At 39.6% G+C, this 22,526-nt stretch overlaps 1 protein-coding gene across 4 annotated transcripts in view; it reads right to left on the bottom strand.

Annotated features, from left to right (window-relative positions):
* Positions 1 to 7,361: 7,361 nt before the first annotated feature.
* The window catches only part of LOC308312931 (uncharacterized protein), a 43,686-nt gene continuing 28,521 nt past the window's right edge, over positions 7,362 to 22,526 (bottom strand). The window contains exons 1-16 of one of the 4 annotated variants that reach the window (XM_080759733.1): positions 18,590 to 18,898; positions 14,736 to 14,823; positions 13,784 to 13,877; positions 11,822 to 11,880; positions 11,628 to 11,648; positions 11,427 to 11,468; positions 11,211 to 11,231; positions 10,984 to 11,025; positions 10,787 to 10,822; positions 9,970 to 10,035; positions 9,764 to 9,805; positions 9,192 to 9,212; positions 8,523 to 8,543; positions 8,262 to 8,289; positions 8,024 to 8,065; positions 7,362 to 7,470 (exon numbers count right to left, since the gene is read on the bottom strand). In XM_080759733.1, the coding sequence (XP_080615859.1) occupies positions 8,046 to 8,065; positions 8,262 to 8,289; positions 8,523 to 8,543; positions 9,192 to 9,212; positions 9,764 to 9,805; positions 9,970 to 10,035; positions 10,787 to 10,822; positions 10,984 to 11,025; positions 11,211 to 11,231; positions 11,427 to 11,468; positions 11,628 to 11,648; positions 11,822 to 11,880; positions 13,784 to 13,877 (513 nt within the window). In that variant the 5' untranslated portion in view covers positions 14,736 to 14,823; positions 18,590 to 18,898 and the 3' untranslated portion in view covers positions 7,362 to 7,470; positions 8,024 to 8,045. Of the gene's footprint in view, positions 7,471 to 8,023; positions 8,066 to 8,261; positions 8,290 to 8,522; positions 8,544 to 9,191; positions 9,213 to 9,763; positions 9,806 to 9,969; positions 10,036 to 10,786; positions 10,823 to 10,983; positions 11,026 to 11,210; positions 11,232 to 11,426; positions 11,469 to 11,627; positions 11,649 to 11,821; positions 11,881 to 13,783; positions 13,878 to 14,735; positions 14,824 to 18,589; positions 18,899 to 22,526 lie in introns of those variants that run through there. The other 3 variants (XM_080759732.1, XM_080759735.1, XM_080759734.1) reach the window with 3 other exon arrangements.

Here is a 22,526-nt window from a genome sequence, read left to right as displayed (position 1 = left end):
AACACTTAACCAAACAAAAAAGTGTGACCTTGCCATGACGATCCTGTGGTTGGTCACTGATGTATGAGTCATAACAGAAAACGCCATGTTCTCCAAAGTAGATGAGATGTGCTTCGCACGCACGCACGCACGCACGCGCGCGCACGCACACACACACACACACACACACACACACACACACACACACACACACACACACACACACACACACACACACACACACACACACACACACACACACTCTCTAAAGGAGTTGAGCTTGCAGCGTTGGTTACAAGTTTTTAAAAAATCTGGTCAGTATTTTCACTGAAATTGAGTTTTCTGTCAATATATGTGCCTAAGTATTTAAAATGGTCTACTATCTGTATCTCTACTATTTGTCCACTAATCCTAATGGTTCTTTTTCATGAATGACAAGTCCCTTTGATCCCTAAGGAGCTTTTATCACACCATTTCTGAGCTGAGTATACTCTGTATGCTTCCTCTGTGTCCCCCTTTTTCAGTAAGGCCAAGGCCATATTATCCCCATACTAAAACAAACAGGGGCGGTCGGTGGCTCAGGGGTAGAGTGACTGGATGGTAACCGCAAGGTTGCCAGTTCGAACCCGGGCTCCCCCAGAGTTAGTGTGGAAGTGTCCTTGAGCAAGACACTGAACCCCTAATTGCTCCTGATGTGCTGGTTGGTGCCTTGCATGGTTTCCGCTGACATCAGTGTGTGAATATGGGTGAATGTAATGCACAATCTATATAAAGGTGTGTGAATGTTTGTGTGAATGGGTGAATGTAATGCACAATCTATGTAAATGTATGGGAGAATGTAATGCACAATCTATGTAAAGGTGTGTGGATGTGTGTGTGAATGGGTAAATGTAATGCACAATCTATGTAAAGGTGTGTGAATGTTTGTGAATGTGTGTGTGAATGGGTGAATGTAATGCACAATCTATATGAATGGGTGAATGTAATGCACAATCTATGTAAAGGTGTGTGAATGGGTGAGTGTAATGCACAATCTATATGTAAAGCACCTTGGATAAAGGCGCTATATAAATGCACCATTTACAAACGAAACATATCCTGGTCTAACTGGAATTAATTTGTGTACAAGGAGGAAAGTAAGGGGAATAAGATGGTTCCCTGTGGAGCACCAGTGTTAAGCTTGTATCTATTCTACATACAAGCTTGCACACACACACACACACACACACAGAGCATTCTGTGTGCGCATAATGGTATAAAATGTTTCTGCTGGGGGAAACTGAAAAAATGAACAAGCATCCTACAGTATAGTGGATACAACGTGAGTGCTGTATTCTGTTCTATGGACTGTATCTGTTCTATGGACTTTATGTACCTGAACTCTTTATTACTTTGAACTACTCAACTGAGTGCTTTCTGCTCCTTTCCCATTTAGGCCTGACGTCGACATTTAAAAAATGTTTTCTAAATCATGACAGTTTTCTGAAATACCTCATGTTTCTGTATCAGTGGTGCTCAATATTTCATGTCAAGGACCCCCAAAGATTATATATAATTGCATGGCCACGACCCCCATCTGAAAATATGTTGTTCCAGGAACAACTCAGAAGCAAAGATTTTAGTTTAAAACGTTCGCTCTGATAGAATATATATTCAAAGACTTGCGCCACATTTTTCACAAAAAAAAAAGAAAAAGCAGATCTACAAGCTCGTATGAGCCTGTAGATCTGCTATTTTTCAATGGCTATAAAGTATAAGATAAGCTACGAGCTTGTAGATCTGACATTTATTTTTTTAATCGTGAAAACGTTTTTAACTCAAATCTTTCCTTCCGGGGGGGGGAGGGGGGTCCCTGGAACAACATGTTTTTCAAAAAGGGGTCGGCGGCCAATTACATTAATTATAATTTCTGGGGTCCTTGACCTGAAACATTGAGCACCACTGATATAGAAACATATAGGTGGTTCCGAAAACTATCCATTTAGAAGATTATTTTTCAAATAATCTTGATGTCAGGCCTAAATGGGTTCAAATCTAAAAGTTACCATGCACAGACAACGGCCACAGAGGCACGTGGCAGAAGTCTTGCCACGTGCACATTGTGTCCTCGTGCGGACGTGCAACCCCCCGCCCCCCCACCCTCCCCGGACTTGAAGGATACGTCTTATCTACGTTGTCGAACAGCATCTTGTTTTTATTACGTCTTCGTCTTTCTTCCTTCATCTGTTGTGACGCCAACGTCCCATAATAGTTTAATAAACCTTGAGTGATACCTCCCTCCCTGGTGTCATCATGATCTCTACGAGGAGAATCAACTGGACGTCACCGTAGTTTAATAAACCTTGAGCCTCTCAGACCCATTTGAGCCACGGAACCACCGTTTGATGACATTTAGCCTCTCAGACCCATCTGAGCCACGGAACCACCGTTTGATGACATTTAGCCTCTCAGACCCATCTGAGCCACGGAACCACCGTTTGATGACATTTAGCCTCTCAGACCCATCTGAGCCACGGAACCACCGTTTGATGACATTTAGCCTCTCAGAACCAAAGTCCAAAACTAAAGAATATTAGATTTTGCATTTTTTTGCATTAGATTTTGTCCACAATTCCGTGCTGTATTGATGTTGTTATACCATTAGGAGAGATAACAGGCAAAACATTACTTGTGTACACCTCTTGTACATCAATGCAGATGTTTAACAAAAAAAACACACCTGTGTGAAGTGAGGGGCGCTCTTATCTCTTAATCTCCTGCACAAACGTCTTGAAGGTGATAAAACCCATGCCAGCCTGCTCTTTATTGATTTTTCCTCAGCATTTAATACCATACCATGGTTGATAAACTGGTTAACTCCTTTGGTGTAGATCCTTGTCTGGCGGGCTGGATTCTTGACTTCCTAACTAACAGATCTCAACGTGTAAGGGTTAACGAGATACTGTCTAGCTTCCTGACATCTTCTACTGGCTCGCCTCAGGGTTGTGTTTTATCTGCCTTTCTTTACATTATTTATACCAACAATTGTGTTAGCCATTTCCACAACAGATTAATCATTAAGTACGCTGACGACTCGGTCACGGGCAAGTGGTAGACGACTTTCTATCCTGGTGTGACTGCCTTCTTGCAGCTTAATGTCTCTAAAACAAAAGAGCTATAATGCATAGATTTTAGACGCTCCCCACAATCCCCCCAGAGGAGTGTTTGTCAATGGACAGACCGTAGATATTGTACCCAGCTACAAATATCTAGGCACAATTATTGATGACAAGCTGAAATTCGACCTAAATACTTATGTGATGTATAAAAAAGGTCAACAACGCCTGTACTATATCTAAGGAAATTGGCTAAGTTCAATGTCGACAAGACTGATAAAACTGTTTTACAGTGCCTACATCGAGTCCGTCATTTCTTTCTCGAGTATCTGTTGGTATATAGTAATCTCTGCATCAGGGGAAATTGTAAAAGTGGCCTATTAAATAATTGGCTCACAGACCATATCTTTAAGAAACAGGTGCTTAACAAAGCCCTGTGCATCCGATCTGATGCTGCTCACCCTCTACACGGAGAGTACATCCTTCTCCCATCCGGCCTTCGCCTGCGAGCCCCATATTGTGCCACAAAAAACAGGCACAAACATTCCTTTGTCCCTGTCTCTATTTGCACAATAAATGCTGCTGTGTGTAGACCAAGGAGATAACCTTATGATAAGCACTTTATTTGTATGCACACGCACTTTCTATGGCCAACGTGCACATATCACTTTAGTGTTAGTCTAGTTTTAGTCGACTAAATATCATAATATTTTACACTTTCTGAAAGCAGCAGATCTACAAGCTCACAACGCGTCGCGCTGTGCAACCAAGTGTCAAATGACTTGTCTTTTATTTATTAGTGGATCTCTTGTCCACTAGTCCCTTCGTAACATTTTAGTCTAGCTTTTATTTGTTGACATAATTGTCAACATATTTAGTCTCAGTTTTATTCTTGGCTTAGTTTTGGCTTAGTTTTCGTCAGTGAAAACGAAAGATTTTCGTCTTAGTTTTAGTCGACGGAAACAACACTGGTTCATGCACCAGCTGGTCAGAACGTGGTCGTAATATATAAGACCTAAATGACCAATACAACAAATATACAATTATCGATACACCTGAATGTGAATTTAAACTTTAAACATTTGGGGCAGTGCTGGAAAAAGTATGTTTTACTCCAGTAATAGTATCAATACTGCAATGTAGCTGTACGCCGTTACAAGCAGTCTTCTATTTATTGTACTCCGGTAAAAGTACAAAAGTGTCGGCATCAAAATGTACTTAAAAGTACTAAAAGTAACAGTACTCATTGCATAAGGTCCCATTTCACAAGTTCAAAATGTGCACCAAATCATTTGAAAATAGACGATCTACAAGCTCACAATATGTAACACATATAAAAATGTAAATCTCCAAAGTACAATCATAATTATGTACACATTTCATCAATATGTTTCTTAAAGGGATAGTTTGCCTAAAGATATAGTGATTTTCTATCAGTTACACCTTACACGCCCCACGAAGCCTTGAATTCTTGGAGATTTCATTGTTTGTTTTTGTCATAATCCTAACCCGATCATTTGATGCTGTATGCAGTACGTTTGAACATGACATAAAGACTCTTCTTAACCCATTTTGACCTGAAGATGATTCTATAAATCGCAGATCTACAAGCTCGTAGCGCTGCACTCAGTGCCGTGCTACGAGCTTGTAGATCTGCTGTTTTTCGATAGCTAAAGTAGCTAAAGGGGGGTGGGGGGATTATTCACACACTACAACTATATATAAAAAAAACTCTTCTGTGAACTTGAAGCTCATTTCTCATTTATTGAGCTGTCTTGACAGAACACTGTGACGATAACACTTAGATCAATTCAGTTATCACTGTAATCCATCCTCCTCGTCCCTCGTGGTCATCTGGTTGGTGTCCACTAGGGGTCTCATGGTGTCAGCACAGGTCAGGAGCACTATGGCTTTGTTCATCTACTGGTACACAAAGACAATTCAAAGTGTTTTAGATACATAATACATTTAAAGGACAACTTTAGTTTTTTTCAACCATGGTTCATGTTTTAGGTTGTTATTAGAGAAAGTGAAAGATGAGTGTTGATTTTTTTCTTTTTCATCTGCTGCTTCTTTTCGTTTTAGGGATTTTAGCTGTTTTTGACAGGGGGACGGGGGCATTCGAGCATGGGGCTGAATAGGTATTTTTTTACAAAATATTATGGCGATTTATTTTTTTATTATTTACTATAGTCCTAATAGACCTCGGGAAATTACATCTGGCCACAGAAGATCACAGGATCCCGATCTACTGAATATGAAGGTAGCCTACTGGGGGGAAGCCCCAGTAGAACTATAGTAAATAATAAAAATAAAACATCGCTATAATATATATATTTTTAAATACATATTTAGCCACATGCTCGAATGCCCCCGCCCCCCTGTCAAAAACAGCTAAAATCCCTAAAACGAAAGTTAGCAGCAAATGAAAAATAATTAACACTCATCTTTTACTTTCTCTAATAACAACCTAAAACATGAACCTTGGTTGAAAAAAACTAAAGTTGTCCTTTAAACACAGGTCAGGAGTACTATAGAGCTTTGTTCATCTATTGGTACACAAAGACAAGTGTTTTAGATACATAATACATTTAAAGAGAAATAAAGACTAGTGATAATACAACTAGATATCTCTGGACTTCGTTAACATTAAGGAAGTATTTAGACAGATACCCATGTACCTGTCTAAAAATGCATTGTATGTAGTCATAGCACTTCATAGTGCGCATATGTATAGCATAGTATAGTTTATATGTATAGTGTCATTGTATAGATATGTTCTAGTTACGTTCTTAGCTTACGCATGTTTCATGATAAATGCATTTTATGTATACGTGATGTATTCCAATGCCTTTTTATTCTTGCTTAATGTAAATCGCTCTGGATTGAGAGCTAAATGCCTAAATTGTAAAAATACTTCACTAAGATACCCATGTACCTGTCTAAATACTTCCTTAATGTAACTGACAGTGGAAACACTTAACTCCACTGCTCTGTGGGGGCACTGACTGCAGCTCAGCCTCAGAGCCGCACGGAAGATAAACAAAACAATTGTAACAGAGTATTTCTATAGTGCAGTATTGATACTTCTACCCGAGTACTTTTCCCACCACTGATACGTTGTGCCTCCATTCTGGTTGAACAACCACTTAAACTTGTAGCTAAACATTGTACAGAATGACAACCACTTGTGTGATAGCTAACATTTCTGCTGATTAGGTAGGTCAGTACTTTTATATGCACTATACTGTAGGCCTAACCTGACTCTGCCAGCTGGGGGCGGTATTGGGTAAACAAATTTGTGTAGCAAGCTTCTTGGATCTGGCAGCGTCAGGTTAGCTCTCCCCTACTTTGTTTTGTACTAAACTCCTTGTCTTTATGTTTTTATTTTATTTTATGTGATATGGAAATAAAGATGATATATATAATTGTACTGAATGACAACCATGTGTGATGTAGCTCACATTGTAGTAGTTTGATAGCAGGACGTGCAGAGATTGTTAGAGGGGCAGGGGCTGAAATCCTGTAAGAGATCACTTTTGGACAAAAATTGTGAAAATAGCAGATCTACAGGCTCGAGCTTGTAGATCTGCTATTTTCGTGCGGGGGGGGGGGGGGGGGGGGGGGTGGCTTGATTTTCAGAAAACTGTCAGGATTTAGAAGACATTTGTAGAATCGTCCTCAGGTCCTAAGTCCAAACCCCTCCACGAAAAGGCCCCTGGTTCTCCTGACCCCTTATCCATCATTTATACATTATGGATAATTAGTTTGGACTTAAACTGTTTTTCATCTGTAGTACTGGAATGTCATTCAGTCAAACTGTACAGCAGGACATGTTGACTCACCGTTTAGGGCCCGTGTTCCAGAAGCTGTTCCAGAAGCTGTTTCAGACAAAAGAAAGGAGTTGGAGTTATTAAAAAACGAAGTAGTAAAACATGTGTTCATGGTAGAAGTACTAAAACATATGTTCATGGTATTAGAAGTAGGCTACTAAAACATGTTAACCGTACATGTGTACATGGTATTAGAAGTACTAAAACATGTTTACCGTACATGTGTTCATGGTATTAGAAGTACTAAAACATGTTAAACGTACATGTGTTCATGGTATTAGAAGTACTAGTTGTTAGTCATTGGTAAAAACTGAACAGCAGAACATTGTTGACTCACCTCAATTGTGCCCTGAGAACAGAATGAAGAGTATAGGAGTTATAAAGGCTCAACAGAATGCAGCAAAACATAATAATAATAATAATAATTATTATTATTATTATTATTATTAGTAGTATTAGTATTATTATTATAATAATTTACATGATTGAACACGGTTCTCGAAGTCATTCATAAAAACTGAACAGCAGCATTATTGACTCACCTTAAGGCTCTTGATCTCCTCCTGTGAACAGAAAGAAGAGTTGGAATTATAAAAGCTGAACAGAATCCAGCAATAATAATAATAATAATAATTACTGAAGTCAGTCAGTTAGTTGTGTTGTGTTGTGTTGTGTTGCTGTGTCAGTTCACTGTGTGCTACTGCAGCTAATGAGACATAATTTATGCCTTAAAACATTATACTTGCTCTATACAACTACAACTAAAATACTGATTGTACAGTTAGGACCCTCTCGAAAACGAGATACTATCTCAGTGGGGTAGCCTATTCCTAAAGATAAAATAATAAATAATAAGAATTTATTGTACAAAATGTAAAAATAAAAACACCAAATTTCACTCAATAGGACCTGTTCCTGTTAATGAGGTCATATGTCCAGATGGTCTAGGGCTATGGAGTGCATGGAATGCATTATGCTAATAAAAAAATTAAAATAATAATAATAAGGTTAATAATAATAATAATTATTATTATTATTTACATGACTATACACGGTTCTTGAAGTAGTTAGTTGATAGTCATTCGTAACAACTGAACACCAGCATTATTAACGCACCGTATTAGCATCTGCAATCTCCTTATTGCTCTTGATGTCGTCCTGAGAACAGAATGAAGAGTATAGGAGTTATAAAGGCTCAACAGAATGCAGCAAAAAAATAAAATAATAATAATAATAATAATAATTATTATTATTATTATTATTAGTAGTAGTGGTAGTATTATAATAATTTACATGACTGAACACGGTTCTCGAAGTCATTCATAAAAACTGAACAGCAGCATTATTGACTCACCTGATATCAAGATATCTGAGATCAACCCCTGAGAACAGAAAGAAGAGTTGGAGTTATAAAAGCTGAACAGAATCCAGCAATAATAATAATAATTACTGAAATCAGTCAGTCAGTTGTGTTGTGTTGCTGTGTTAGTTTACTGTGTGGTACTGAAGTCTGTCAGTTGTGTTGCGTGTTGCGTGCCCCCTATAATAATGTACATGACTGTACATGGTTTTTGAAGTCATTCATAAAAAATGAACAGCAGCATTATTGACTCACCTTAAGGCTCTTGATCTCCTCCTGAGAACAGAAAGAAGAGTTGGAGTTATAAAAGCTGAACAGTATCCAGCAATAATAATAATAATAATAATTACTGAAGTCAATCAGTTAATTGTGTTGTGTTGTGTTGTGTTGTGTTGTGTTGTGTTGTGTTGTGTTGCTGTGTCAGTTCACTGTGTGCTACTGCAGCTAATAAGACAAATAATTTATGCCTTAAAACATTATACTTGCTCTCTACAACTAAAACTAAAATACTGATTGTACAGTTAGGACCTTCTCGAAAACGAGATACTATCTCAATGTGGTAGCCTATTCCTAAAGATAAAATAAGAAATAATAAGAATTTAAAACAAAAATGTAAAAATAAAAACACCTTAAAATCTTTTATTTCTTTCATAAATAAAGAAATTTTCACTCAATAGGACCTGTTCCTGTCGCAAGTTAATGAGGTCATATGTCCAGATGGTCTAGGCCTATGGAGTGCATGGAATTCATTATGCTATTTTTTTTTTTAAATAATAATAATAAGGTTAATAATAATAATAATTATTAATATTATTATCATTATTATTATTAGTAGTATTAGTATTATTATTATAATAATTTACATGATTGAACACGGTTCTCGAAGTCATTCATAAAAACTGAACAGCAGCATTATTGACTCACCTTAAGGCTCTTGATCTCCTCCTGTGAACAGAAAGAAGAGTTGGAATTATAAAAGCTGAACAGAATCCAGCAATAATAATAATAATAATAATTACTGAAGTCAGTCAGTTAGTTGTGTTGTGTTGCTGTGTCAGTTCACTGTGTGCTACTGCAGCTAATAAGACAAATAATTTATGCCTTAAAACATTATACTTGCTCTATACAACTAAAACTAAAATACTGATTGTACAGTTAGGACCCTCTCGAAAACGAGATACTATCTCAGTGGGTTAGCCTATTCCTAAAGATAAAATAATAAATAATAAGAATTTCAAACAAAATGTAAAAATAAAAACACCAAATTTCACTCAATAGGACCTGTTCCTGTTAATGAGGTCATATGTCCAGATGGTCTAGGCCTATGGAGTGCATGGAATGCATTATGCTAATAAAATAATCATAATCAATCATAATAATAAATAATCATAATAATAATTATAATTATTATTATTATTTACATGACTATACACGGTTCTTGAAGTAGTTAGTTGATAGTCATTCGTAACAACTGAACACCAGCATTATTAACGCACCGTAGTAGCAACTGCAATCTCCTTATTGCTCTTGATGTCGTCCTGAGAACAGAATGAAGAGTATAGGAAAAAATAAATAATAATTATAATTATTATTATTATTATTATTGTTATTGTTATTGTTATTATTTACATGACTATACACGCATCTTGAAGTAGTTAGTTGATAGTCATTCGTAACAACTGAACACCATGTATTAACGCACCGTATTAGCATCTGCAATCTCCTTATTGCGGTCGATGTTCTTGATGTTCTCCTGTACTGTGTTGTGCTATGACAGTGAATATGGATATAAGACGAAAAACAGTTTCAGGATGGTTGACCGTACATGTGTTCATGGTATTAGAAGTACTAAAACATGTTTTTGTTTTTGTTGCAATATATTTTTTATCCCACGATTTTGTAACCCATTTTTCACCCCTGTGTCAATCATCTACTGTGATCCTGGGCTCTACACACCCTAAGCCAACCTGGGGAGAGCAACGGACATAACTCATGCTTCCTTCATGCTTGAGTGTCCAAGTTGCTCCTTTACACCTGACAGGGGGGAGTTTCCCTGGTTGGACATAGCGCGTGAAAGGAACACGTTATTCCAACCAGTTCCTTTCCCCTCCATCAGGCGCCCCGGCTGGCCAGGGGGAGGCAGTTTAGAGACCAGGATTACTGCATGTTTTTGTGAGGGTACCTACCCTAGGGGACACGGGGAGAACATGCAAACTCCACACAGAAAGGCCCTTTCACCAACCCCCGCCTTCGGGTATGGGCACTGATGACGCGGAGGAGGAAACACGCCGCCAGCACCCACAGTGCCCCGAGCGGGAATCGAACCCAGGACCTTCTAGCTGTGAGGCGACAGCACTACCAACTGTGCCACCGTGCCCCGTACTAAAACATGTTAACTGTACATGTGTTCATGGTATTAGAAGTACTAAAACATGTTAACCGTACATGTGTTCATGGTGTTAGAAGTACTAGTTGTTAGTCTTTGGTAAAAACTGAACAGCAGAACATTGTTGACTCACAATATGAATGGTGTTGATTATTTCAGCGATCCGGGCCTGAGAACAGAATGAAGAGTTGGAGTATAATAATTGTTATTGTTATTGTTATTGTTATTGTTATTATTATTATTATTATTATTTACATGACTATACACGGTTCTTGAAGTAGTTAGTTGATAGTCATTCATAACAACTGAACACCAGCATTATTAACGCACCGTATTAACATCTGCAATCTCCTTATTGCTCTTGATGTTGTCCTGAGAACAGAATGAAGAGTATAGGAGTTATAAAGGCTAAACAGAATGCAGCAAAAAAAATGAAATAATAATAATAATTATTATTAGTAGTAGTAGTAGCAGTAGTATTATTATAATAATTTACATGACTGTACACGGTTCTCGAAGTCATTCATAAAAACTGAACAGCAGCATTATTGACTCACCGTATTGCTCTTGATGTTCGCCTGAGAACAGAATGAAGAGTATAGGAGTTATAAAGGCTCAACAGAATTCAGCAAAATAATAATTATTATTAATAATAATAATAATAATAATAATAATTATTATTATTATTTACATGACTATACACGGTTCTTGAAGTAGTTAGTTGATAGTCATTTTTTATTTGTAACAACTGAACACCAGCATTATTAACGCACCGTATTAGCAACTGCAATAGCATTATAGTACTTGTTGTCTCCCTGAGAAGAGAATGAAGAGTATAGGAGTTATAAAGGCTCAACAGAATGCAGCAACAAAAATTAAAGAATAATAATAATAATTATTATTATTATTATTATTTACATGACTGTACACGGTTCTCGAAGTCATTCATTAAAACAGCAGCATTATTGACTCACCCAAATTTTCTCGATCTCCTCCTGAGAACAGAATGAAGAGTATAGGAGTTATAAAGGCTCAACAGAATGCAGCAAAAAAATGAAATAATAATAATAATAATAATAATAATAATAATAATTATTATTATTATTATTATTTACATGACTGTACACGGTTCTCGAAGTCATTCATAAAAACAGCATTATTGACTCACCGTATTGCTTTTGAGTTTGGTGTCCACGTGTTTCCCCCAGTTATACCATAATGTACCTGCTACCAAAGAAAAACATAATAATGGTTCATGAGTATTCAAATGGTTCCAAAATGGATCCGAACTGAACTGAACTGAACTGCTCTTCACAGTATGTCCCAGGCATTAATAGTGCAGATCACATCAGATGTGTTGATATAAACTGCATTGGCTGGAGATGATTCATGTCCGCAATGTCAGATGACCAGACCAGGGTTGGCGGTGGTTGTCGAGCTCATTGGACCAGCACATGGATGATGAGACGTAGAATTCATCTCCTCTGTTCCGCACATTGATACCGCTTGGAGCCTGGAAAGCACCTAGGCAGGCGTTGCCAGGCAACTTGTTGATAACTTTCCCTGCACTGTGAACTTTCGGCAGAGAAAAACGCTCCCTGACTCCCAGTGAGCAGCTATCTCTTTTCTCACTAGGCCAAGGTCAAGTACATGTAGTAGACCTCTCATTGTGAGTTAACTTGACTGGGGACAGACAACATGGAGACTGAATAAGATATAAAATGGGACAGATGAAAATGCATATTTTGGCCATAAACATGGATGACATGACATGAATTGATTAGAGGAGCAACCCTGTGTAAACAGGCAGGGTAAAATGATGATATGGGAGAATAAGGTGACAATATGAATGACCTACGTATATGGCATGGGCCAAAGTTCATGAGGATATGGGACATTGACCACTGGGCATTAGTTCGTAAACAGATAAGGCATAATTATCTAACAGTTACCGTCCACTGTTACCAAAGTAAAACATAATAATGGTTAATGAGTTGTTCGACCTGAGGACGATTTCTACCAAATGTCTTCTAAATCATGACAGTTTTCTGAAAAACCCTGTGTTTCTCTATGTCAGTGGTGCTCAACCTTTTTCATGTCAAGGACCCCCAGAATTATCTGTATTTGGCCACCGACCCGCATCTGAAAATATGTTGTTCCAGGAGCAAAGATTTGAGTTAAAAACGTTCTCTCTGAAAGAATGTATATAAAGATTTGGGCCACATTTTCACGATGTTTCAAAAATAGCTAAAGAATAGCTAAAGAATAACATAACTTAAAAAAAACCAAAAGGGGTTCCCGCCCAGAATGGGTTAACTTGGTGACCCCTGACCTCTATGTAGGACATGTCGGTGACCCCTGACCTCTGTAGGACTTGTCGGTGACCCCTGACCTCTGTAGGACTTGTTGGTGACCCCTGACCTCTATGTAGGACATGTCTGTGACCCCTAACCTCTATGTAGGACATGTCGGTGACCCCTAACCTCTATGTAGGACTTGTCGGTGACCCCTGACCTCTACGTAGGACATGTCGGTGACCCCTGACCTCTGTAGGACATGTCGTGACCCCTGTGACCCCTGGTGACAGTGGTGAGGACCAGTTATATGAAGATATGTTGAAAACTGGTGAAGTTGTCCTCCAAGGGATAGTTCAGATCTTTTGAAATGAAGCTGTATGAAATACTTGCCATTAATATAGTGGTTGCAACTGTATTAATATTAAGTAGTTTTTTGTGGGGGGGGGGGGGGGGCACTGGGGCCATGCATTAAGTAAATTAGGCCACAAAACTAACGCCATTTGACCAATTTCTAAAATATTTGCACAACTTTCGTTCAACTTTGACCCCTCTATCACATGGAACTATTTTTTGGGCGTAGTGATATGGACACAAAAAACATAGTTCCGTGTGATAGAGGGTTAAAGAATTTACAAAAGTTGCACAAATATTTTAGAAATTGGTCAACAATAGAAATGACGCTATAGTTCTGTGGATTCATTAATTAATGAGTGCCACCCCCCCCCCCCCCCCCCCCCCCCCCGGAACTACTTAATATTTCACCAAAGTATTTCATACATGCTTAAGTTAAAAGATTCTGAACTATCCCCTTAAATTAAAGCCTGTGTACATACCGTCACTGGCACCAGTGGGGGGGTCAGACGGGCTGTCAGCCGGCACAGCTGGAGCCAACATGGAGGCCACGCAGATCAGGAGACACAGCTTCATCTGCGGACAGTAGGAATGAAGAGCAGGCCAGAGGTGGAAAAAGTTTTACTTAAGTAAAAGTACCAATACTGCAATTTAGAACTACTTCGTTACAAGTAAAAGTACGGAATTGAAAATGCACTTGAGTAAAAGTACAAAAGTATCAGCATCAAAATGTACTTAAAGTATACTCATATTGCAGAATGTCCCACTTCACAAGTTCAACATTTGTACAAAATCTATTGAAAATAGACGATCTACAAGCTCTCAATGCGTCGCGTTGCGACGCATTGAGAGCTTGTAGATCGGCTATTTCCAAATTGCAAAAATGTATAGCGTTGAAGTGGATAACGCATTTTCTAATCAAGATTAAAATCTCCAAAGTAACTACAATAACTAAAAAATTCAAACTCAACAAAGTTGAGTAAAAGTAAAAATAAATGCCTCTGAGAAAGTACTGGAAATTGGAAATACAGTACAGTGAAAAGTAAATACCTCAAAATTGTACTAGAGTACAGTATTGATGTACTTAAGTATTGATGACGTTGGCAGAATTACAGTATACATTTCAAGCACAACTCGATACAAAAACTGTTAACTGTGAGTGGACGATCCAATTAAGCATTACACTTGTTTACAAGAGGGTCCACCTTGTTCAATTCATCAAAACATTTAGAGACCCTTCCCTTTAAAAAGGGAAAAGAAACGTATACAGTGAGGGGAAAAGGGGTGGGGGGGATTCAGACTTTACGGGGGCCAGTTTGGAATTGCAGCCGTCCGTAGGAGCCCTTTGAGACACGAGAGTAGTGGTGGTGGTGTTCTGTATGTACAATCAACATTATATAAAATAACATTAAAGTGGACAGAAAATGGACTCACCGCTTCAAAGATGATGTCCTGTTGGCTCGATGCTTCAAAGCTGTTGTCCTGTTGGCTCGATGCTTCTGAGATGAATGTAGATCAGAACCTGATGCAATAGAATAAGGAGTTACTTATGGACTTATGAACACTTAACCAAACAAAAAAGTGTGACCTTGCCATGACGATCCTGTGGTTGGTCACTGATGTATGAGTCATAACAGAAAACGCCATGTTCTCCAAAGTAGATGAGATGTGCTTCGCACGCACGCACGCACGCACGCACGCACACACACACACACACACACACACACACACACACACACACACACACACACACACACACACACACACACACACACACACACACACACACACACACACACACACACACACACACACACACACACACACACACACACACACACTCTCTAAAGGAGTTGAGCTTGCGGCGTTGGTTACAAGTTTTTTTTAAATCTGGTCAGTATTTTCACTGAAATTGAGTTTTCTGTCAATATATGTGCCTAAGTATTTAAAATGGTCTACTATCTCTACTATTTGTCCACTAATCCTAATGGTTCTTTTTCATGAATGACAAGTCCCTTTGATCCCTAAGGAGCTTTTATCACACCAGTTCTGAGCTGAGTATACTCTGTATGCTTCCTCTGTGTCCCCCTTTTTCAGTAAGGCCAAGGCCATATTATCCCCATACTAAAACAAACAGGGGCGGTCGGTGGCTCAGGGGTAGAGTGACTGGATGGTAACCGCAAAGGTTGCCAGTTCGAACACGGGCTCCCCCAGAGTTAGTGTGGAAGTGTCCTTGAGCAAGACACTGAACCCCTAATTGCTCCTGATGTGCTGGTTGGTGCCTTGCATGGTTTCCGCTGCCATCGGTGTGTGAATATGGGTGAATGTAATGCACAATCTATATAAAGGTGTGTGAATGTTTGTGTGAATGGGTGAATGTAATGCACAATCTATGTAAATGTGTGTGAATGTATGGGAGAATGTAATGCACAATCTATGTAAAGGTGTGTGGATGTGTGTGTGAATGGGTAAATGTAATGCACAATCTATGTAAAGGTGTGTGAATGTTTGTGAATGTGTGTGTGAATGTAATGCACTATGTAAAGGTGCATGTGTGAATGTGTGTGTAATGGGTGAATGTGATGCACAATCTATATGAAGGTGTGAATGTGTGTATGAATGGGTGAATGTAATGCACAATCTATGTAAAGGTGTGTGAATGGGTGAGCGTAATGCACAATCTATATGTAAAGCACCTTGGATAAAGGCGCTATATAAATGCACCATTTACAAACGAAACATATCCTGGTCTAACTGGAATTCATTTGTGTATTCAAGGAGAAAAGAAAGGGGGATAAGATGGTTCCCTGTTGAGCACCAGTGTTAAGCTTGTATCTACATACAAGCTTGCACACACACACACACACACACACAGAGAGAGCATTCTGTGTGCGCATAATGGTATAAAATGTTTCTGCTGGGGGAAACTGAAAAAATGAACAAGCATCCTACAGTATAGTGGATACAACGTGAGTGCTGTATTCTGTTCTATGGACTTTATGTACCTGAACCGTGGCGTCACTTTATTACTTTGAACTACTCAACTCCTTTCCCATTTAGGCCTGACGTCAACATTTAAAAAGTGTTTTCTAAATCCTGACAGTTTTCTGAAATACCTCATGTTTCTGTATCAGTGGTGCTCAATATTTCATGTCAAGGACCCCCAAAGATTATATATAATTGCATGGCCACCGACCCCCATCTGAAAATATGTTGTTCCAGGAACAACTCAGAAGCAAAGATTTTAGTTTAAAACGTTCGCTATAGAAAATATATTCAAAGACTTGCGCCACATTAAAAAAAAAAAAAAAAAAAAAAGCAGATCTACAAGCTCGTATGAGCCTGTAGATCTGCTATTTTTCAATGGCTATAAAGTATAAGATAAGCTACGAGCTTGTAGATCTGACATTCATTTTTTTAATCGTGAAAACGTTTTTAACTCAAATCTTTCCTTCCGGGGGGGGGGGGGGGGGTCCCTGGAACAACATGTTTTTCAAAAAGGGGTCGGCGGCCAATTACATTAATTATCATTTCTGGGGTCCTTGACCTGAAACATTGAGCACCACTGATATAGAAACATGTACAGTAGGTAGTTCCGAAAACTATCCATTTAGAAGATTATTTTTCAAATAATCTTGATGTCAGGCCTAAATGGGTTCAAATCTATAAGTTACCATGCACAGACAACGGCCACAGAGGCACGTGGCAAAAGTCTTGCCACGTGCACATTGTGTCCTCGTGCGGACGTGCAACCCCCCGCCCCCCCACCCCCCCCCTCCCCGGACTTGAAGGATACGTCTTATCTACGTTGTCGAACAGCATCTTGTTTTTATTACGTCTTCGTCTTTCTTCCTTCATCTGTTGTGACGCCAACGTCCCATAATAGTTTAATAAACCTTGAGTGATACCTCCCTCCCTGGTGTCATCATGATCTCTACGAGGAGAATCAACTGGACGTCACCGTAGTTTAATAAACCTTGAGCCTCTCAGACCCATCTGAGCCACGGAACCACCGTTTGATGACATTTAGCCTCTCAGACCCATCTGAGCCACGGAACCACCGTTTGATGACATTTAGCCTCTCAGACCCATCTGAGCCACGGAACCACCGTTTGATGACATTTAGCCTCTCAGACCCATCTGAGCCACGGAACCACCGTTTGATGACATTTAGCCTCTCAGAACCAAAGTCCAAAACTAAAGAATATTAGATTTAGCATTTTTTTGCATTAGATTTTGTCCACAATTCCGTGCTGTATTGATGTTGTATACCATTAGGAGAGATAACAGGCAAAACATTACTTGTGTACACCTCTTGTACATCAATGCAGATGTTTAACAAAAAAAACACACCTGTGTGAAGTGAGGGGCGCTCTTATCTCTTAATCTCCTGCAAAAACGTCTTGAAGGTGATAAAACCCATGCCAGCCTGCTCTTTATTGATTTTTCCTCAGCATTTAATACCATACCATGGTTGATAAACTGCATGTTAACTCCTTTGGTGTAGATCCTTGTCTGGCGGGCTGGATTCTTGACTTCCTAACTAACAGATCTCAACGTGTAAGGGTTAACGAGATACTGTCTAGCTTCCTGACATCTTCTACTGGCTCGCCCCAGGGTTGTGTTTTATCTGCCTTTCTTTACATTATTTATACCAACAATTGTGTTAGCCATTTCCACAACAGATTAATCATTAAGTACGCTGACGACTCGGTCACGGGCAAGTGGTAGACGACTTTCTATCCTGGTGTGACTGCCTTCTTGCAGCTTAATGTCTCTAAAACAAAAGAGCTATAATGCATAGTGTTGTGTTCTTATATCCTTGCTGAATTCAATCATACACACAAGATTGTCTTTCTAGTTTCTTTATTATAGCGATCGCTTATCTCGACCTGCCGGTCTCGACAATAACATCCTGAAGAACTGTTACATCACCTTTGGTGTCCCTATACATTTCTGTTACCTGTCGTTACCTGTTTCCTGGTCATGTGACTTCAGTAACCAATACACGACATCCCCCTTTTCCTTGGAAACAAACTTGAACTTTTAACAACCTCAGTACTGACCCTTAAAACAATGAAAACACATTTTGTTCTTTTTCAATCACAAATCACAATACAATGCAATACAATCTCTTTTTTTTTTTTTTTTTTTTTTTCATGCAATTCAGCTCAAGACAACACAAAATCTTGGAGCCTTTCAGGTGCCCTTGTAACCCTTTGAGGTCTGACCCTTGGCATCTCTGACCTTTCCATGTGTTGTGGTGTGTGTGTGACATTATCCTGTACCTGTGTGTCCACATCAAGTGCACTGTCCCCAGCCCACTGTCTCTCCTCATGTGTGTTGTGTTCCTCCGTAGGCCTGCTTGTCACATATCTTTTCACATGTGTGGTGTTTCTCTGGTATCGTGCTCCTGTTGGTGATTCAACCACAACCTGATTTCCTGTTCTGCTCACCACTTTGTGTGGTGTCACGTTGAATGGCGTGGTGAACTTGTCCACCTTGTCCTGCTGTATGAGCACCGTGTCTCCAACGTCCACCTTTGAGTACTGAGCTCCCCGTCGTTGATCAGCATACAGTTTTGCTTTACCCTTTTGCTCTGCATCTCTGTCACGCACTTCCAGTGATGCCGTGTGTGATCCACAGAGATCTGGCAACTTTCCTCTCATTTTCCGATTAAAGAGCAGCTCAGCAGGGCTTTTCCCCGTAGTAGCATGTTCTATGCTCCGGTACACAGTCACATACTTTCTCAGCTCACGTTTCCAGTCCAGTCCTTCTGCATGAGCAATCCTTATTCTTTTCATCAGCGATGAATTCTGACGCTCCACTTCTCCATTTGCTTGAGCCCATTTTGGAGTCGTCTTCACGTGCGTGATTCCATTGGTCTCACAGTACTCCCTGAACAATTCAGCCTTGAACTGGGGACCCCCATCCGACCTGATGGAAACTGGTAGTCCATGCCTGCTAAAAATGGACTCCAGGCTGTCAATGACCTTCTCCGCAGTTGTGGAAGTCATAATGTCATATTCATAGTAGCGACTGTAGTAATCTACCACCACGAGTATGGATTGATTAGTTGGCAGTGGCCCTAGCAGATCTATGGCAATATCTTGCCAGGGACCATCCGGTAGACTTGTAGATCTCAGTGGTTCAGGTGGGTCATGTCTGGCTACAATTTGACATCCATGACATGCCTTGCAATACTTCTCGGCTGTTCTCTCCATGCCAGGCCACCAAACCTTGGTTCTGAGATGTTGTTTGGTTCCCACTATTCCCAAATGTCCTTCATGGGCCAGTGTGAGTGCTCGTGCTTGCAGTCTCTGTGGCAGCACTATGCGTGTCCCTCGTAGCACGATGTATCCTATTGTACACAACTCATTAACAATCGGTGCATACTGTTTACAATTATCAAAACATCCATTTGTTATTGCATTGCGAACCTCAATCAATTCTGTGTCGGTAGCAGAGGCTTCCTCTATCTCTCGTGTCGTAAGTGCTTTGGGTGTAGCGCTCATTGCCACAAATCTAACATACTCCTCTGAGTCATGTTTGTGCACCTCCCTTCTCGCTGAATTTCCTAGCAGCCGTGACAACGGGTCTGCTATGTTTTGTTTCCCCGGTACATATACAACTCTGAAATCATACGGTTGTAACCTGAGAACCCATCTCTCTATGCGTGCGCATGGTTTAGATCGAGGGCCGTATATGACCTCTAGTGGTTTATGGTCAGTGATTAAATCAAACCTCCTGCCATACACGTAAGGATGTAGTCTCTCACAAGCCCACACTAGACCTAAAGCTTCACGCTCTGTCTGAGAGTATCTACACTCACAGTCTGTTAAGCTGCGGCTCACATAGCATACAGGTACCATCTTTCCCTGCTGGTCCTGCACTAGCACTGCTCCTAAACCTACAGGACTTGCATCTGCAATTACCTTAGTTGGTGCTTCCTTGTCAAAATAGGCTAGTGTGACAGTTTTGGCTAGTTCATCTTTTAGAACTTGGAATGCTTTTTTCTGCTCTGGACCAAACTCAAATGGCACCTCTTTTCTAGTCAGGCGTCGTAATGGCTCTGACAGTGTTGCAAAACCTGGTATGAACCTGGAACTGAATCCTACAAGACCCAGGAAACTCCTGACCTCTGAGGCATTCTCTGGTTCTCTGGCCTCCACAATAGCTCTCACCCTCTCCTCTGTTGGTCCTATGCCCTTCTCTGACAAGAGTATCCCCATGAAAATCAACCTGTCCATGTTGAATTGACACTTCCCTGGGTTTAGTGTTAAACCGCACTCTGCAAGCCTCTTTAGGACAGCATGCAAACTCTTGTCATGCGTTTCCTGATCTCGTGCGTGCACTATTACATCATCTGAGATGTTCTCAACACCCTCAATGCCAGCTAATGTATTGGCTATCTCATGCTGATATTGCTCACTGGCTGATGAGACACCAAAAATCAACCTTTTGTATCTGTACACCCCATTATGTATTGCAAAAGTGGTTATTTCTCTTGACTCTGGCGTCAGCTCCAACTAGGGTTGCCAACTATTAGATTTTCAAATAAGGGACATTTCTCGGGCACGCGGCGAAGCCGCGTGTCCGCTGCGTAAGGCGCGCGGCAAAGCCGCGCGCAGAAATTTTTTGGTGTCCCTTATTAAAAATTGGTGTCCCTTATTTGAAAATGTTATAGAAAAATTGGGTAATTTACGGTCAAACCCCCCCCCCCCAATTTCAGGTCTAAATTACGTTAATCAATTACATTAAATTAAACAACACAGTACAATCTTTTGGCTTCCAGCGACCCCACATTGTTTTTTCAGGAACAATATTTCTAGTTGTAATATTGTAATTGTAATATAATATTATATAATTAATATCAAATACTACCTGACCTGTATTGACATGTAGGCCTATATGAGCTGTTTGAGAGTGTAAAAGTGCTACAGTATAAGTAGTATATTAGTTGTGGTGGACGGTACACTTTTTGGCCACTAGTGGCGCTAGTGAGCAATTAATGCATAATTTGCATAATTAATTATGCAAATTAGTAATTAAACATTCTTGACATTCCAGGAATTCCATAAATATAATTAGCATAATCATAAATCATAAATATCCATAAATATAAATATCCATAAATATAATTAGCATATAATAGTTTATAATTAAATAATAATAAAAACTAATGATAGTTATTTATAAAATGCATGATGTGTGTTGTGATTAGCTGATCTCAGCTCTCCCTCCATCCCTCTCCATGCCCCAAAAAACCTAACAGACATGATGCTCTGGGGGTGAAGGTGTGGGGGATGTTCGCTAACCTCATGCAATCTTGGGTATGGCCAGGGGGGCCATTGTCTTGAATTTGTTTGAAGCTTGGGGAGGTGTGAATAGAATAATTGAAATGTAAATGCCAATTTGATGACATAGTCTTTGCAACGGCAATGTATTTACATGATTATATGGGAATGGACTGATGGCATAACTTTGTTTTTAGTTTTTAACATTTGTTTGCATGGTGACATAGTTAGGCCTATGTAGTGTGTATTACTTAAAATAAAAAACTTATATGTAGTTAATGTTTATAAAAAAGTTTATAAAATTTATTTCACAGACTGCCGTAGCATCTAAGTGTGAAGTTTCACAGGTCCCCCTTATAATATTAGCTCTGAGTTCAATGAGGGTGTAGACAAAGGACTCAGATTATCATACTTAGAGAAGGTTTGTTGGTTGATACTATGCCTCGGTGTCCCCAGTAGCGGGTGAAGTTAGGTATGCAAATGTGGCACACCGCTGTTACAGTCACGGATCCCTGATGCATGCTGGGTAATGCTAGTTTGTAAATTAGGTCCAGGGAGGCATCCATTGTAATTCTTGGGTAAGTCAAGGATACCCCCACCTAGTGGTCAATTTCTATATATATGTATATATAATTACCCTGCAGTACCTACTATGCCCTGATTTCAGTCACCTAGTGCAAATGTTTTCAAGCAATGGTCCGGGGGCTACCGATGGTCTTTGAGAGGGTGTCTGTCTTGTATTATTTTTGTGTTGTGTCTTTGATTTTTTTTATGTTTCATGTGGTCCTAATGGGTTGGGTATTGTATATCTTGTATTATTTTTTGTGTTTTGTGTTGTGTCTTTGAATTTTGCATGCTTCATGTGGTACTAGGTGTTTGGATTATTGTCTGTCTTGTATTATTTTTGGTGTTTTGTGTTGGGATCTTT

The sequence above is a fragment of the Protomyctophum bolini genome (genome assembly GCF_963924005.1).
Source record: "Protomyctophum bolini genome assembly, chromosome: 3".
NCBI lineage: Eukaryota > Metazoa > Chordata > Actinopteri > Myctophiformes > Myctophidae > Protomyctophum > Protomyctophum bolini.
This window is presented reverse-complemented; position numbering and strand designations above follow the sequence as displayed.